This window comes from Atractosteus spatula, chromosome 12, assembly GCF_055471065.1.
Source record: "Atractosteus spatula isolate fAtrSpa1 chromosome 12, fAtrSpa1.hap1, whole genome shotgun sequence".
Lineage (NCBI taxonomy): Eukaryota > Metazoa > Chordata > Actinopteri > Semionotiformes > Lepisosteidae > Atractosteus > Atractosteus spatula.
In genome coordinates, this window is record NC_142717.1 from 3,549,596 (window position 1) to 3,566,321 (window position 16,726).

A 16,726-nucleotide genomic window follows, 5' to 3' on the forward strand; every position below is an offset into this window, starting at 1 on the left:
AATACAAAATGCTTTCCTGCATAATTAATGCATAACCCATGATGCACTGCTACATGCCAAGGAAGACCCAGCAGCAAGCACCTATCTTACCCATACAGCTCTGTTGGGGTTTCCAGTGCACCACTATGCCCTCTCTCTCACAGGCCCGGCTGTAGGCTATGAACGATTCGCAGTAGCAGTTCTTGTGGACTGGGCACTCACACATGTCTGTAACACAGGACCTGAGGAGAGGAATCACAGGAGAAACACTGCTTCAGGACTTGGTCACAAAAACATGGGTTGAGTGTATTGAGCAAAGTTCTATTTTTATAGTTCAACAAAATGACATTATTCAAAAATAAAGAATTTGTCCAGATTTACCTATATGTTCTTAAGTAGTCTGATGAAGGACAGTTACAGTAACTAAAAAAAACAATACAAATAATCTCTAATACCCTGATACTACTTCACTGTTTGAGAAACTGCATTAAGTTTCTTGATCGGAGTTCGACCAATTCATCTAAGGTTTTTAATTGTAGAATCCATTTAAGTTACTATTCTTCAGAAAACAAGATCAATAATGAAGGGAATAAAAACATAAGGAACAATTCAGATAACAATAAAGGGAGACAATATAGCGATCATGGGAAAAAAAAACCTTCAATGGTCCTTAGACACAGAACATGAACCAACAAACACGTCAAACACACCCACGTTATGATCTAAAAGATCTCCACTTAGCAAGCTTGTCTGTGTAATGGAGTTCACGGCCTGCACTAAACCTGTGTGAAAATCCATTTATTTGCTTGTAAAAAGCAGGGTGTGCATAAGAACAATGAATAAATCATGTTAGGCTGAAGAATTTGTTTCCATTCTTCGCAATTACGGGCCTCTCCTTAAATGTGTTCACCAGCACAAAGCAAAAGGGAAAGGTAAAGCCATAACGTCTGACACATGCTGCGAAGATTTTGGCTCAGAGTCCAAAGTTAAGCATTTATTTTATAGACTGAGTGCTGCCAGTTACAAAGCGGAGATGAAATCAGCCAGTGACATAGTCATGGAAATACAGCTCCAGAAAGGCTTTACTTTTTAAAAAACTAGACAACTCGAGAGCCAGAGTCCAGGTTAATGATTTCCACAAACCTAGGCTTTCTCTGAACACTTGATGGTTTTATTGCGTTCCCTTACTACTTGTCCAAAAATGGCCTCCCCGGTTTACTTTAAAAAACAGAACTTCTCCAAAACATGGTTTCGTTGTAAGCTTAATTCTGGGAGGCATCAATAATGCAACAAGTATTGTAACCACAGCATTTGTTGCATTTTTAATGGCTCTTAATATGATAAGCTGCATACAAAGCAAAGACAGTCATATCTTTATTTCCATTACTCTTTGTTTCAATCTTTAATTTTTGAAAATCGCGTTGCATTTAAACTTGCCCTTGAGGTAGTTTTTAACTGTCATGCATAGATAGTTTTTAAATATTTTTTTTTTCCAAAATCCACAACTGAATGCCAGGGGACTTTAATACAAACCAACTGGTTACTCAAATAAGCAGCTGACAGCATTCTTTTCCCAGCTTCTTGGCTCATATTGTCCCAGCGCCCTGCTACACTAGAGCTATCTGAGCTGGTAAACACACAACACAAAATGAGCTCAGTAGGAGATACAGGCCAGGCCGAGACAAGGGTAGTTTCCCGGTGTATCCTACTATAACGACACATCAGTTGAGAACAGGCACGTCACAAACAGAAAAACATACTTGGGAAGTATCGTAAAGTTTAGACAACAGTGTGAAACAATATAGCCAGAAAGTCATGAAAATGAATTTGATCAAACAGAGCTGCGGAACTGGGATTGGTACTGTACCCATAGGCATGTTGTGGGGAAAACAAACGATTCCGAATTCTGAAATGTGTTAATTTTCTTGACGGGTACCACAGCATGAAAAAAGACCCAGAGGTTCAGTCCTGCTTGGCTGGCTGACCTTTACTCTGCTCTCCCCTTGACTGGCCATTAATACAATGCAGCTGGAAACTGCCTTCCAGACTTCCCCTTGAACCCGGGTCTGCCTCCTCACTGCGCCGTGGGTGGCTTGTCTGTTACTGCCTTGCTTTGTGCTCTTTAACCTCCACTCATCGCCTTTCTTTCTAGACCGCAAGGGAAGGGCTGACTGAACACCAACATCTTAAAGCTTCTCTCTGGGAAATGCCTTGGAGACGCTGCGCAAGAACAGAAGATAAACAGCACATAAGAGCAACACGATATGAGTATTTAACCCCTTAGCGTGGAACTGGCAGAATAATGAAAGGTTTTTCACATTTCAAGAAAAATATTATCGCTCTGGAGACAGTACAATAGGAGAGAGACCATGCCTGTCCTGAAGGGAATGTTATCCTCGAACAGATGAAAGGAACTGAAACTTCTTTAGCCTGGAACTGAGAAGACTATGTGGACACTTGATTCACATCTTTAAAACGCTGAGAGACATCAACCAAGGCAGGGGACGTCTCAAGGTCAGCAGCAACACAATAACCCAGAGACAAAAAAACTACGCTTAGGCCAATTCCGGATATATAAATAGCAGACACTTTGTTGTCCACCTCTCAATTAATGGGCTTGAATCCGACTCTATGCGATCCTTTAGGAATCGCATAGGTCAAAATTCTTAGGACACTAAAGCTACATACAACCAAATAAGAAAGTGGGCCAAATGTTCTGATCTAATTTGTACTTTTACTTAACTTATCTCATACTTTAAATATCATTTGAAGAATCAAAGGCCTGAAGGGTGAGTTTGGAATGCTCCATTGAAGAATTAATGTATCAGCTGAAAGCAATTTAATGGATCGGGCTACCTACAAATTGTTGTATAATTCAGGATAGTTTTAAGAACAACCGTGTTCTTTAATGATGCAAAGTAAAGACTGGATTGCACAGTCAAAAAATCAAGTGTCCCAACTCTGAACCCAGCACCGCGCTGTACTGAAATTGCCGACTTCCTGGACTAAAAAGGAGTCCCTCTAATGTAAACATCATGTAGAATCGTTTTGTAACTCCTCAAGGCCCTCATGATCTGTTTTTGGTTTGATTTCCTTCCCATCTGCAAATTTATTAAGGAGGTCAGAAGTGAAGCTTGTGCTTTTGTTTTTTCCCCCCACTCCCCAGCAGCCTATATCTGTCAAAAAACATTTAATTCCCAAATTCCTCAGCAAAGAGGCAGCAAAACTATCCACCGGCTGGCTGCGCTGGCTGCCGTTTTCCATTTGGTTCGGCCGTTTTGATTTCCTCCCCGGCAGCAAAGCCCGAGGCGGATTTCACGTCTCACCTGACCCGCGCGACTAGAAGCGGGAGGATTTCACAGGATGAGGTCTGGGGTTGCTGGAGCGCAAACAGAACACCACCTACGGGCCGGGTCAAAACGCTCGGGTCGTGATTTTCCCCCGGCACCGCCGGGTTTTCGGGGCCATGCTCACCGGTAGAAGGAGGAGAAGTCGACGGCGGAGTGGCACCTCTGGAACTCCCAGGCCTTCAGCTTCTGGCACTCGCGGTGGGCGCGGAACTTCACCTTCGCCGAGCCGGGGCACAGGAGCGACGAGGGCCGCCCGCGGGGCTGGCCGCAGACCTCGTTGGACTCCACCCGCCAGCTCTCGGCGAACTCGTCCACGTCGAACTTGAAGAGGCCGTCGCCGCCCATGAGGTCGTCGCGCCGGTGCCCGTTGTAGTTGCCGCAGAGGCCACACAGCTTGCCCTTCAGGTGCGGCGCGGCCGTGACCTCCACGAAGCTGTCCCCGTCCCAGGTGATGTCCAGCCCTGGAAAGGCCCACGACGCGGCACGTGTTAGCACAGGACGCCCCTTCCCTGCTCTCTCGAACCCAGCTCCTGCAAGACCACTGGCTCTTCCACGTAGTATGAGCGGGAGTAGAGGAGTTTATCACCAGACGTTGCCAGACGGACATCGGCATTCTTATGAGCGCCGATCTCTCAGGACACACACAGTACAGCGGATAGCACCCCACGATGCAGACAGCACATTACAACATGGTACCTAATAAATAAGCCCCGACTAGCTCTGTGGGTAGAGCATGAGACTCATAATCTCGGGGTAATGGGTTCGTGTCCCACGTCGGACGTCGTGTGCAGGGTTCTCTAATAACCCATACTGGGCAGCAGCAATGTGGGGGTGTTGGCAGTATCTGTGTGGAAGAAAGGCCTGGGAATCTACTTCCGCATCTTGCCATGAGAACTCTAAGGAGAGTGACGGGGGAACTATCCACAGGGACGCCGTGAGTCGATACCAACTCGACGGCACTCAACCACCACCACCCTAATAAATAGCAACAGCCAGAACAATAAACATTTCTGAAGGACAAATAAAGATGTAGAAGTAAAAAACACAACAGGGTTGTCCATGCGGACAGCTAGAGATTGTCTCAGCTAGAGACTGCGGATTTCTGCTCTGGGTGGAGAGGCTCACCTGTGCTGGTACTCAGCTTCAGCAGGTACCCGTCCAAGTCGATGCGCATCTGTGCCGTCTCGTAGGGCAGGGCTATCCGCGTCCCGTTCCGCCTCACGGCGAGGTGCTGGTGCAGGCTGACGCTCACCCCCGCTGCGATCAGCTCCACCGACTTGGTCCAGGAGAAGGAGCGCGTCCTGCGGGCGTCGTTCTTCACCAGCACCTGGAAGCTCGCGGCCGCCGAGCAGTCCTTGGTCAGAACATACTGGCAGGTTCCCTGGAAGTTAAAAGTCCTCCCGTCGAACGTGTTGTAGTGTGGGTCTCCAAACACCGTGCACACTCCAGGTTCTGGAAAGAGAAAGGAGGCAATCAGGGGGCACTTTAGTCTTCGGTCTTCAGGAAGCCCTTATCAAAGCAATGCAAGGTGCTTTTGGCCTGATAAATCAGGGTGCCAGACAAATTAACTCGCTACAGAAAACCTGTTAAAGAAATACAATAAGCAAATATCGAGCGCTACTACAGTTCAAAGTTATTTCCCTGTGGGGTTCTTATCTTTTGTTATTGTTATTTTCTCCTAAAATACACTCCCAGCAAAAACCTCTCCCTCATTAAAAAATTAGCTGGGGTTGTTAAGATAACCCATTGTTTACTGATCTTTTATTTAAAAAATTACAAAACAGGAATGAATCATCTTGAAAACGTCCAGAGCTGCATAAAGCAATGTTTCTCACATTTTTTTTGGGGGGGAGGAACAAGTACTTGAAGTTTATTAATTTATTTCACTTTCACAAACAGATGAATGGTTAATTAAAGGGTGCTGAAATGTTACTCATGTTTCTTAAAAAAAAATATGTTTTGTTCTTCCTCTCTTTTCCTGTGATTGAGCTGCGATTGACAGAACAGGGTGGTATAATGTTTATTACTGTCTGCACACTAAAGCTGCGCCAGCACTGGGAAGTTACACTTTACACATTTTTAATTTTAGACGAGCAACTCATTTATTTTAGGATGCTGTTCCTTTTTTTTCCAGATTGCCAAGTAAATTGATTGCTCTAGTATTGTTCTGTAATATACAAATTTCTTTGCAAATTTTTCAGACTTTCAAACGTCAACCAGAAGATAGTTTTATCGCCCCAATACAGACATGTTTTTTTATATTTCAGCCTTTATTTATTTTATTATCATATTATTTGGGATGTTCAGGCGACCACTTTGAAGTTTCATTCATTCATTCATGGTGGAATAGGAGCCTATCCCAGCAAGAAATGATTACAAATGGCATCTTTCTGCTTCCAGAGGAAATAAAAAAACAGCCTTACTGTAGCCTACAGACATAGGTGAATACAGATCAGATTGAGATTGGGCTAAATTATGCAAACCTTAATCAGGAATTCACTGATGACATTTAAAAAGGAATTATCATTGACATAATTTACTAATACCATCCAACTAATCCAAAAATATTTTTGAAATGGCAGTAAGATGATCATGTGCAAAATTGGGGAAAAAAATCAAATCATACATTATTATTAATTAATTCAAAAAGAAAATAAATAGCAAATAATTCAATTAATAGAAAATATTATTGTTGTTGTTGTTGTTATGTGAGGTATAACACAGTAAGGTTTCCTGTCTTTTCAACTAGAACAAAAAGAAATAAATGCAAACTCATAAAAGATATGTGAAAATACATTCCCTTACCAATACTTTTGAGAAATGTGTCTTGATATATTTCAAACAGGACTGTTGAAAAGACTGGTTTATAACTCCTAGTAAGCGTAAAGCAAATATTCAGGTTTTCTTTTTCTGAACTCTACAGGTAGCAGCCTTGAAAGAGCTTCTCATTTCGTAGCCTTGGCACAAGGGAAGAGGCAACAGTCACTACTAGCAGTTTTGAAGAAGGAATAATAAGAAATAATAACTTACTCACTTTCAGTGCAAATGGGGCAGCAGCCATTCCTGTTGAGAATCTTACCCTAAGAGAAGCAAGAGTTACAGACATTAAAGAACATCACCTTTACTCAGCTTAGAAATTAAAGAAAGGTCAATGGGTGCCACTTGTTTCAACCTCTCTCAGAAGTTGACCTTGGGTCCCTGGGCACCCCCAGGCCTCCAGCGTCCCCTTCCAAACAAAGAGATTGTGTTCTTTGAGGTTCCATGCTTGTGAATAAGAATAATTGCTTGTTGTATTCTAAATATAGGTGGCCATGATGAGGTAACTCTTCATCCTTTCATCAAAGTGTACTTGTTTCAGGGAAGCTGTCAGGAAGAATGCTATATAACTTCAACCGAGCTTTGATTCAATTACAGCCCAAAGACTAAGCTAGTTGAGATCTTGACTAAAGACACCAGAAGAAATACTGGGTCAAAGTTTCTACAGCTGAAGGCATTGTAATGGTACTTCTTTATTTCTTTTGTCATTTTGTTGTGTTTGTTTCATTTAAAACAGCTTTTGAAACCATTGGTGGTTTTTGGTATGTTTAAATGATTAAATCCTAAAAAAGAACACAAGAGAAAATGAGCAGATGTGAAACATCTACCATATATCTACATATATACCATAACACTTTGTCTTTGGGTAATTCAGAATGCATGTTTAATTAATAATGTTTTTGTTTGTGAAATGTCAGCATTACAAACTAGAAATGTGAAAACAGATAGTTACAGTTAAGAGCAAATAAGTTTCTACCATTGCATAATATAATATATTATTGATAAAGCAAGAACACATTCAAGTATTACTTACAGTTGGGCAGCTCTCAATTGGGATGCACTCTTTCTTGTGACACTCTATTTTTCCCTTGATGCACGAGCAGAGAGTGCAGTTTACTGACGACCACATTTCACCTTCCTGAAAGACACAGACAAAAAGACACAACGTAACTTCTCAAGCTTGTATCACCACAGTACAATTTTCAATTTCTGGAACAGGGTTGGTGGCTCATGATCATCATTCAGCCCTCCAGCTGCACAGCATGCTAGATGACAAGTCAATGCTTTTTATACATATAGCACAATTTCTTTGTGTGTGTGTGTCGCATAAAAAGGGAGTAATTCAGAAAAATGTTTCCTTAACATTTAACATGATAATATAGACCCCTTGGTGTTAAAATGATTTCTTATTAAAAATGTCCTCCTTTTTTTGTTCTCTTCAGGATATATTACTACTAATAAAGAAGAATTAAGTATATCATTATGCCTTTCAGACATCTTATTCCAAACTGAATAATTAAAATGCTTCAAAACCAGTTCCTTGGGGACTAAAGCATAAAAGATTAGCAGAGCAGTTAGAAACCTCTTTATCGTGCAGTTGGACGACATAATTCTTGTCCGTGTATTTATTTATTTTTGTGAGTTACGAAAAACACCATCTGCCTCAAGAATGCAAAAACGAAGAATGCTTTACTCAGATCATCTCATAACTAATCTAGGATTAGCATCTATACTTCTTCAGAAAGAGTTTGGCAGTCTGTCAACGGGGAAAACTTGGAAATCTGTCCCAATCCCCAGTCTGTACAGAAAGCCCCAACACTTCATGTATTCATCTCAGAAGGGTCAGGTGAAAAAAAAAGTCTACTTTGTGCGTGCAGTGCCGACACCTGCTTACCCTATAGATCTTATTCTTGAGTCGGCAGTATTTGACTTCCTCCACCTTCACATAAGACACACACTCCTCACAGCACTGCTCTTCGTCGCCCTGACAACTGCCAGGCCGGGAGCACCTCTTCCTGCACAGCACCGAGGAGTTCTGGGATTGAAGGACAACGTCAGGTCGGTTAGTGTCGCGCGAGGCTTGTCGAACGCAAGCAGAACTTCTACCTTTTTCCTGCTTCCACACACATTTCAAAGACCCACGTCGCCTAGTTTCTTACATTTGCTGGTGCCAGTGGGAATAAGACCAACACAACACAAAGAGGCCCTGAAAGATCGACTGTCTCAACCCAACCAATTTCTTCGTCCTGTGGAACCTGCTGCACGGTGACCTGTGATCAGCTTCAGTCCGCTTAAAAAATATTTCACACCCAACACAAAATTTGTGCAACAGTCATTGACAGTTACAGCTGCGTTTATTATAGTAATGAAATAATCTTCAGTCGCAACAGGCAGATGGTTTGGTTATTTTTTAAAGTTTTCTAAACGTTCGTGTAAATCACAAGAAAAACCCCCAATTAATCCCCAGTGCTGATAATATACCATATTCGGGTAAAAAAAAAATCCAGTGGAAACAAGCCTAACAAGAGCAAAGTGACCTGCCTGATGACAGAAAACAGAAGGCAGATTAAATATAAGCTGGAGGGTTTTGTAGACAGTATGTTGCGCACAGATCGGTCTTACTTTTGGTCTGGAAAACAGATTGTCAGATTATGACATTGTAAACGTCTTGCATTCCCCTCTCCCCACACACAACAGATGTGCTGTATAACATGATGAGAGTTAGAGTGACTTCCAGTCCATGAAATGAAACAAATACGTTTTTATTAGGTATTTTACTTTTGATTCCGATAAACAACAAAGGGTGTTGCTCCTAGGCCATTTACTGAGATCCCTCACCGGTCACTGAGATGTAGACACAAATCCACAAACATGGAGCGCATTCACAACAAAGGAGAAACGAAGGCAGGTAACAGTAGACATAAATCACATATATGTTATACGAAGTTATGGAGGCAATTAGAGTTAACATAACTACATACAATTTACAGCACTAGTGAGGTTCGTTTAGAATATTGTGCACAGTTTTGGTTGCCACGTTACAGAAAGTATGTTGCTGCTCTGGAATCAGTCCACAGAAGAGCAACCAGATACATTCAAGAGCTTTCAGATGATATTCCACACAGACAGGCTGTAGGAAGTGAGCCTTTGTAATCTTGAGGACAGAACAGGACAGGGGGACCTGAAAGATTCTTCCGAATGATCTGTATGCAAGTGTATTTAAAACAGAAACTAGCAGGCATTTCTTTACCGAAAGGGTTGTGGAAGAATGGAAGAGGCTACCCAGCCATGTGGCTGTATCTGAAACTATGGATTCTTTCAAGAAATGGGTGGATAGGATCCAAACGGACCGGATGGGCAACTGGCCTCCTATTGTTTGTCATCTTTAATATGTTCTTATGAGTTATAATAAAAAGTACTAAATCACTTTTGTGTTCACCAGAGGAGATTACAATGGGACTTTATACAAGTAGTTAAAATCCCAAAAAATACAGAATCAAGCCAATGGACTGTGGAATGTCTGTAATGAATCAAACAGCTGATACCACAAGAGGAAATTATGAGGCAATGGATTTGCTGCTGAAAAACAGGGAGCAGTTCTTTAAATAAAGATTAAGTGGTATCAGGAGCAAATGTGTCAATATCACCGTGTGATCCTTCAGAATATACCTGGATGAGATCCTCAACAAGGTATAAATATCCAAGCAAGCAAGACGGGCCAAAATAGCCTCAAATCATTTGGAATTCAGGAATTGTAAAATTTTTTAGTTGCAGCATTGGAAAAAGGAGCACCATCTTTTAGAATAAATATTCCATTTGACAGAAAAATGAAAAGAAAAGATAAGCACAATAAGAGATCTGGTATTCCATCTCACCTTGCAGGTGCATGAGGTACAGTTGTCAAATTTAAAGGATTCTCCGTTTTCATAAACCTCACTGTGGAACAGGCAGCTTCCAGGTGAAAGATCAAATACCTTCCTTTGACCTACAACACACAAAGCAAACACACAAATTTGTGGTTAATTCCAGTTGCTACACAAAACCACCGGGCGTATTTCCGGCCTCTTCCTCAATTTTAAATGTGAAGAATCGCACAGCTCCGTATTGCTCAGATCCACTGTAGTCTCGGACTCGGATTCAGGAAAAATCGCTATTGCACAACCATCAGAAACTGCTCAATCTGGATATCATTGTTTTTTTTAAACCCATCCACCCCCCCCCCCCCTTCAAATATTTAATTTTAATGTTTCCCCCCAACAAGACAAGGAAGAAAACTAAAGCGGTTGTGTCTTCCAACATGGCCACTTTGACACCTCCCCTTCCCAGCTGACATTCTAAGATCCAGATGTCGATCAAATGTCTGTAGAGGGTGTTTGACTCTTACAGTGCTTTGGGTTTGACCTTTCAGAGTCCAAAGAGCAAACAAACAAAAAAAACGATACTTTACAGGGGTTACAAGTTTCCAGAGAAATGATGAAAGGTTGGCAAATGATAACGTAATCTTTGTAAACCTGTATATTCTGTTACAGATGGACTAAGTGACTCAAGGTCGCAGTGCAAACGAAAAGAAAACACTGAACACATAGCAGAGAATTACCGAGACACCTGGCGCAGCACTGTCCTGGTGGTGTGTGGCTGAGGTGAGGGGGACAGGAAAGAATGGGACACACTTCCTTCACGCACAGAGTCCGACCTCCCTGACAGGAAACACAGCGGTTTAACGTTCGAGATCCTCGACTCCAGCTCGCTTGACACAATATTTCCGTTAGGGTACTGCAGTTCTCCAAACACTTTCACACAAGAGTTGACGCAGGCTGCAGCCCATCTCAAGGTTTTATGCAAGTCAAATTGACATTTTAACTCCTTGCGTACAAAAATAATTGCACAGCACAAGGAGTGAGACCATATCTCCTGTTAGTGACGGAATTGAGCAAGATAAAATGATGTTCACTTTGTGGCTGAGAAGCAATGACGACCTATGACTTACACCTAAAATGGGATGGATCTGAGGTTATGTCAGTAGAACAGATGGAAAAGACTGGCTCATTTAATGGACTAGAGGGTACATTTACATTGAGTATGGAAGGAAATTGGTGACAGTTTACTAAATAATGTCCAAAAAATGAAAACAATTAAAATAAAACTATTAGAAAAGTAGCTCTTCTTCTGATACAAGACCAGGACCCCATTATTACAAAGACATGACCTATATTTTTTTTCAAAACAATATTAAGAAAAACTGGAATGAATTAAATAAAAATAAATACATGCACGACTAAATTTGTGCTAAGCTAGGAAACAAATCGCTGTATTTTCAATTACACCAAAAAAATCTGGAAACAATCAGAACAGATTTAGTAGGGCCACAGGAAATAAAAAGAGATCTTGTAAATGACATGCAGCTTTGATTTATGTAAAGGATTTCACTTCCAAGATGCAGAATGTCTGACATGGCTGAGAAAACTAGAAAAACAAGAACTGATGGATGCTGTATATTTTGATTTAAAAACTAATGGAAAAAGAAATACATTGGAGATTAATATACTTTGGTATAGATTTGTGGGAAAGGAACAGAACAGTTAGTTTTGGCCACAGAATTGATTCAAAACAGAAGGTAATCATTAATGGAAACCTTTCAATCTGGAAACCTGTCAGCAGTGGGGTTCCTCAGGGTTGACTATTAGGGACATTTGTATATATTAATAGAATAACTATAAATCATTTTAGAGCGGACATGACAAAAGCATGGCAAGTGCTCAGTTTAAATTATTAAAAGAACAGGATTGTTAACTACTAAAATAATCAAATTTAGAAATCATGGAAACTTGACCAGGACTATGGTTTATGTGAATTATGATCTTGTTCTAAGTTAGTCATTTATTCTATAGCCTTTTTACACAACTGGGAATCAAAACAATAAAAAAGAGAATCTATATGTATTTTCTAGCTGATGCACAAAAAAGTTTGACAAGACATCTGCGAGTGTCAGTGCCACTATACACTTGGAGGAGAAGAGCAGCAGGCAAACTCAGAGATGCCTTACAGCATGTTCACCCCATTCCAGTTCATTTATAAATACAAAAGACAATAGGTTAAACACAGCAGTACCCAATTACTTTTACAGGCCTTCTTGTACTAAAATGATTAGCAAGAACATTAGTTAACTTAACATTAAGTTAACTTAAGTTTCCTAAGTCTGGCTTTTGAGAATATAAAACTCTTCTGTTGTTTTACACTGCTCCTTCTCCTTGCAACTCTAGGCACTTCTTATTGAAATAACAGTGTTACTGAGCATGTCTTTGAAAGGGTTAAAAAATGTACAACAGTGTGGTGGTAATAAATTCACAATGCGAAAAGACCAGAGACTAGACGTACATGGGTTTGCTTTTTGTTAAGCAAACAATTCTGTCAGTGCTGCACGAAATAAATGAGGATCTCGAACAACAAATACAACAGAGTAGATCACGGTCAAATGTCTGGTACAAGACATCATTTCTGGACTGTCAGTTTAGTGAAATTAATAAGCTCAAGGGGGAAATTAAACAAAGTACATTTTTATTAAAGCAAGGTCTCAGAACATCACTGGGAAACGTGCTCTCCAAAAGTTGTGTTGCTGAGAGTGTTTGTTAAGGTGATAAGAGTATAAAGGTACGTGTTACACTGCAGAAAACTAGGGACTGAGACGGACAGGGCTCGCAGACGTTTGCTCTTTGTTGTGCAAGTTTTATAACAAACGGAGAACGGCAAAAACCTGCCAAGGTACCTAAGTGCCGTAACGCAATAACCCCAAAACATAAGCGCAATAGCGTCGTAAACACAAACGTAAGCTGTGTGCCGACATGCTAGTGGGGTTTTTCCTGCACAAATTTAAAGGGAACTACAATGCCATTTTCATACTTTGGGGTTATAAAGAATCAACATTGATGAGGGCATTTCAAACCACAATGAAAGTACAGTGCGCACAGTAACCTATAACACCTCCTGTTTACTTCATAAAACAGACAAAAATTTCCAGGTATGTGCAGCGCCATATTGCCATTATTGCGATTCAGAACGAGGCAACCGAACTTCTGATGAGGTAAAGCGGCCCTATTAAATTGTAAACAAGCAGGGTTGTGAATACGTCTCTTTTAATCCAATAGAGATACTGCTCTCGACTTCTAGACAGTTTTGCCAACAAATACTACTTACTTGTTAACTCTGCATGCAGATCATGCTGGAACATTCATGCAGTGAAATGTCTGATGCACAACCTGTACTTATTCGCTCGTACCTCACTTTACATTAGTCATTACGGTGACTAGTGAGCAGGAAGGGCTACTTCACATCGCAATCCGTGGGAACTCGAATGCGAGTTTGTGATAAGATGGCAAATATACAGCACTTTCAAGGTTCACGATTTTGTGCTTTATTCGGAATTTTTAAATTTGTATCATCAATTTATTTTATTACCGAAAATTAATAACTGGACTGAGAAAATGGGACTGCAGTTCTCCTTTAAATCCTGTTGTCTCCAGATTGATGTGAACGGAAGTAACTTCAATTTGTTATACTGCATTTAGGACTGAAAACAAGGGGTACTCTCATTCAACATGAAGAATTATCAGAGTTTCGATCAATAGAGATCTTCAGATCAATAAGCTATCAACTGTCCTGAATTGCTTCTTTCAGTTTGTGATATTTCTCAAGTTTTCCCTTCAATTGAACGTTTTATTGTTATTACTTGATATTAATATATGCACAGTATAAGGTGGTATGCGTTTAGAGTATGTTGCTGGCAGTCGTGACTCACTTGGGGATGGGGCTGTACTAATGTCTCTGCTTGTAAACTGCTTTGCTCTTCAGCTGTACTCTCTGAGGCTGTGTTAAACAACTGAGCAATCTTGGAAGCTCTAACAGGGAGCTACTGTACAGTAAGTCAAGTGCTAGGAGCTAAAGGAAACCTGGATTTCTTTCAAGAGCTAGGATCAGTCAGTCTAGACTTACTGCCTCAATAAACTGTGGAAAAGATAGTTGAGAATGAGAAATAGTCTACTAAAAGTCAATTATTCATTTTTTGTGTTTTAGAAAAATAAAACATTTCATTTGATAGTACTGAGGTCTGCATTCATCATTAACAGGTCAACACAGGAGCAGCATTTATCAAATCAAAGTGCACAGAGATTGAAAGATCACAATAGAAAAAAACATCGGCCTTCAAAACAAAGGAGAGGAGAGTGTAATGTTACCCTGCCTGTATCTCTCATGACATTCACGCCAGTTGTGAGAAATCGAGGGGTGGAACTCAGTCTTTTTAAGACTTGACAACTGAAGTAAGCCACAGTCTTGCACATACATCTACATTGCTCATGGAAGTCCATTTCAAACTATCGTAAGACGTGACTGGGGTGGACAAAAAAAAACCTGCGGTGTTACTCACAGTGCAAGTACATTTGACACATTGATTTTCTTCCGGATGGAACTCATCCTGTTCTCGATACAGCCTCCCTGCAAAGACACATCCTGCAAGAGAAAGACAGCTGATGAATGGTAGGATCACATGTAGAGAAACCTGGGGCCCATGTAGCTATTCTGCACCTTTATGACTTAATTTTTCCCAGAGAAGGCTAGAAAGGGAAACCTTGTGCGACTTCACGATTAATCAGAGCCAGCAGCATTTAAATAAGCAATGACAATGAAGTAAGGCAGTTGTTTTGGGGTTGTGTTAAGTAAAATACAATCTTGCTTCAAGCTTTACTGTGTCTTGAAACGGTGCAAGATTTCCTCCCAATCCCAGATAAGTGTTATTAGTTGTCAGACTACAGAGTAGAAGTCTTCAACCCTGGTGCTGGAGAGCCCCTGATCAGTTTGTCTTACTGGTGACCTGTTTCTAAAGATTAGCAACACTTGTATTCTACTGCTGACTCAAGCAAGTAACTCATGTAACCAAGATAACTCTGGTGCTTGTGGGCTGAAAAGAATCTAGATTTTAGTCACGAAATCTCTGAATTACTTAATTCAATAAAACACCCGTTTAACTGCCCACAAATGTTCCATATCTTTAGAAACTGGGTGATTTAATAGTGACCTACAAAACCTTCTAGACTGAAGCTTGTAAGGACCGGGGTTGGAGATCCCTGCTATACAGATTTCATCAAACTCTTTTTTCTTAACAAACAACAAAGAATGACACTGTTCTCAGCTCACAGAGTACCTGGACATGTTGGGCAGCATCGTCCCTTTTGAACTTTGGGGTTCTTACAGTGCACAACACACTGCACCTCTGATTCTGTGATGACACCTTCCTGTTGGGGAGACAGTATGAAGATAGCTCACACTTCTATCTTTCTGAAAGGAGTCAACGGTATCACAACTGTCAGTTCTGCATGTACTTCAAAAAGCGCAGAGACCTAAACCAAAGCCTTTTATTTTTAAACAAGGAATTCGTTTTGGGATTTTCTTACCTGGAACAAAAACAAACCAACCAAATAAATATTCAGATGTTTCTACAACACATTAAAAAAAAAAAAAAACAACATCAGCCATTAGGGACACTAGTTTGAAAGCCATTATCTTCATTTACTGTCATTTAGGTTTATACGTCTTGCATATACACAGAAAATTACTTTTCAACTACTTGATTCAGTGTATTGTAATGTCAAAGTTGGGCTCCGATATGAGCGAAGCCAGCCCTTACTTTGTGAATGCATTATTTTTCTGAACACACAGCTGACGAGCATTTTGGTGATTAATTGCTGCTCAAATATCCACTCTTCATGATTGTGTCTTTATTTCTGGTTGGACTGCTACACGGCATGCTAACCAGCTGTTCCAACAGAGTTTCTGAACAAAAATTAACTTGATTGGTAAAGGAGAAATAAAGCAGTGTTATGTTTTCTAGTTCATTGGTGAAGCATTCTTTTATAGTCTGCATGCCCTGATGTGGGGTAACTATAAAGTTACTTAATACACTCTGTTTCATAACTAAAAGCATTCCTAGGATGCAGATTTTTATAGCCTTAGGGCAACGTTTTCTATGTCAACTTTGATTTTTTTTTCTCCCTGTAAACATACACTTTACAGTTCTTAGGTGTGTCACCCAGATGAGATGCCTAAAAACAATTTCTCTCCAAATTCGTACATCACCTGAGGTTCTGATACACGAATTGAATTGAATACATGACTACTTGCAGTGCTGCCTTCTCCTGAAAAAGAAATGTGGGCGTTCGAGGAATGCTGTCTGCATGGTTTCAGTGTATGCACACGTAAATCCTCTGAAATGTTTCAGATATCCATACAGCTGAAAGCCTTGATACTAACTATGCTCCAACTCTCAGTTCCTCCACTGTCAGAATACATGCCTTGAATTATTTGGGAATTTCAAACGCCTCGAAGGAAGAGAAAGAGAACCTCAGACCATCTACCACTGCTAATTTAGCTTTTTTAATATACAAATAAATATAATTGTCCTTCTCACAACCAGTATACTTTCTTATTATTTGAGAACACATGTGCAGACTCGTGTATAATGGGAAACGAGTTCAATCCAAAAATACTCATCGGCAAGGGGGGCAATTAAAGAAAGAAGGAAATGAGACAAC

At 40.6% G+C, this 16,726-nt stretch overlaps 1 protein-coding gene across 2 annotated transcripts in view; it reads right to left on the minus strand.

The window, feature by feature from the left end:
• Positions 1-16,726, minus strand: part of bmper (BMP binding endothelial regulator) — a 40,223-nt gene that overhangs the window by 5,693 nt on the left and 17,804 nt on the right. The window contains exons 5-14 of one of the 2 annotated variants that reach the window (XM_088929570.1): positions 15,340-15,430; positions 14,566-14,648; positions 10,744-10,843; positions 10,022-10,131; positions 8,041-8,181; positions 7,180-7,284; positions 6,364-6,409; positions 4,455-4,781; positions 3,454-3,790; positions 97-221 (exon numbers count right to left, since the gene is read on the minus strand). In XM_088929570.1, coding sequence (XP_088785696.1) covers positions 97-221; positions 3,454-3,790; positions 4,455-4,781; positions 6,364-6,409; positions 7,180-7,284; positions 8,041-8,181; positions 10,022-10,131; positions 10,744-10,843; positions 14,566-14,648; positions 15,340-15,430 — 1,465 coding nt within the window. Of the gene's footprint in view, positions 1-90; positions 222-3,453; positions 3,791-4,454; positions 4,782-6,363; positions 6,410-7,179; positions 7,285-8,040; positions 8,182-10,021; positions 10,132-10,743; positions 10,844-14,565; positions 14,649-15,339; positions 15,431-16,726 lie in introns of both variants that reach the window. The other variant, XM_088929569.1, reaches the window with a different exon arrangement.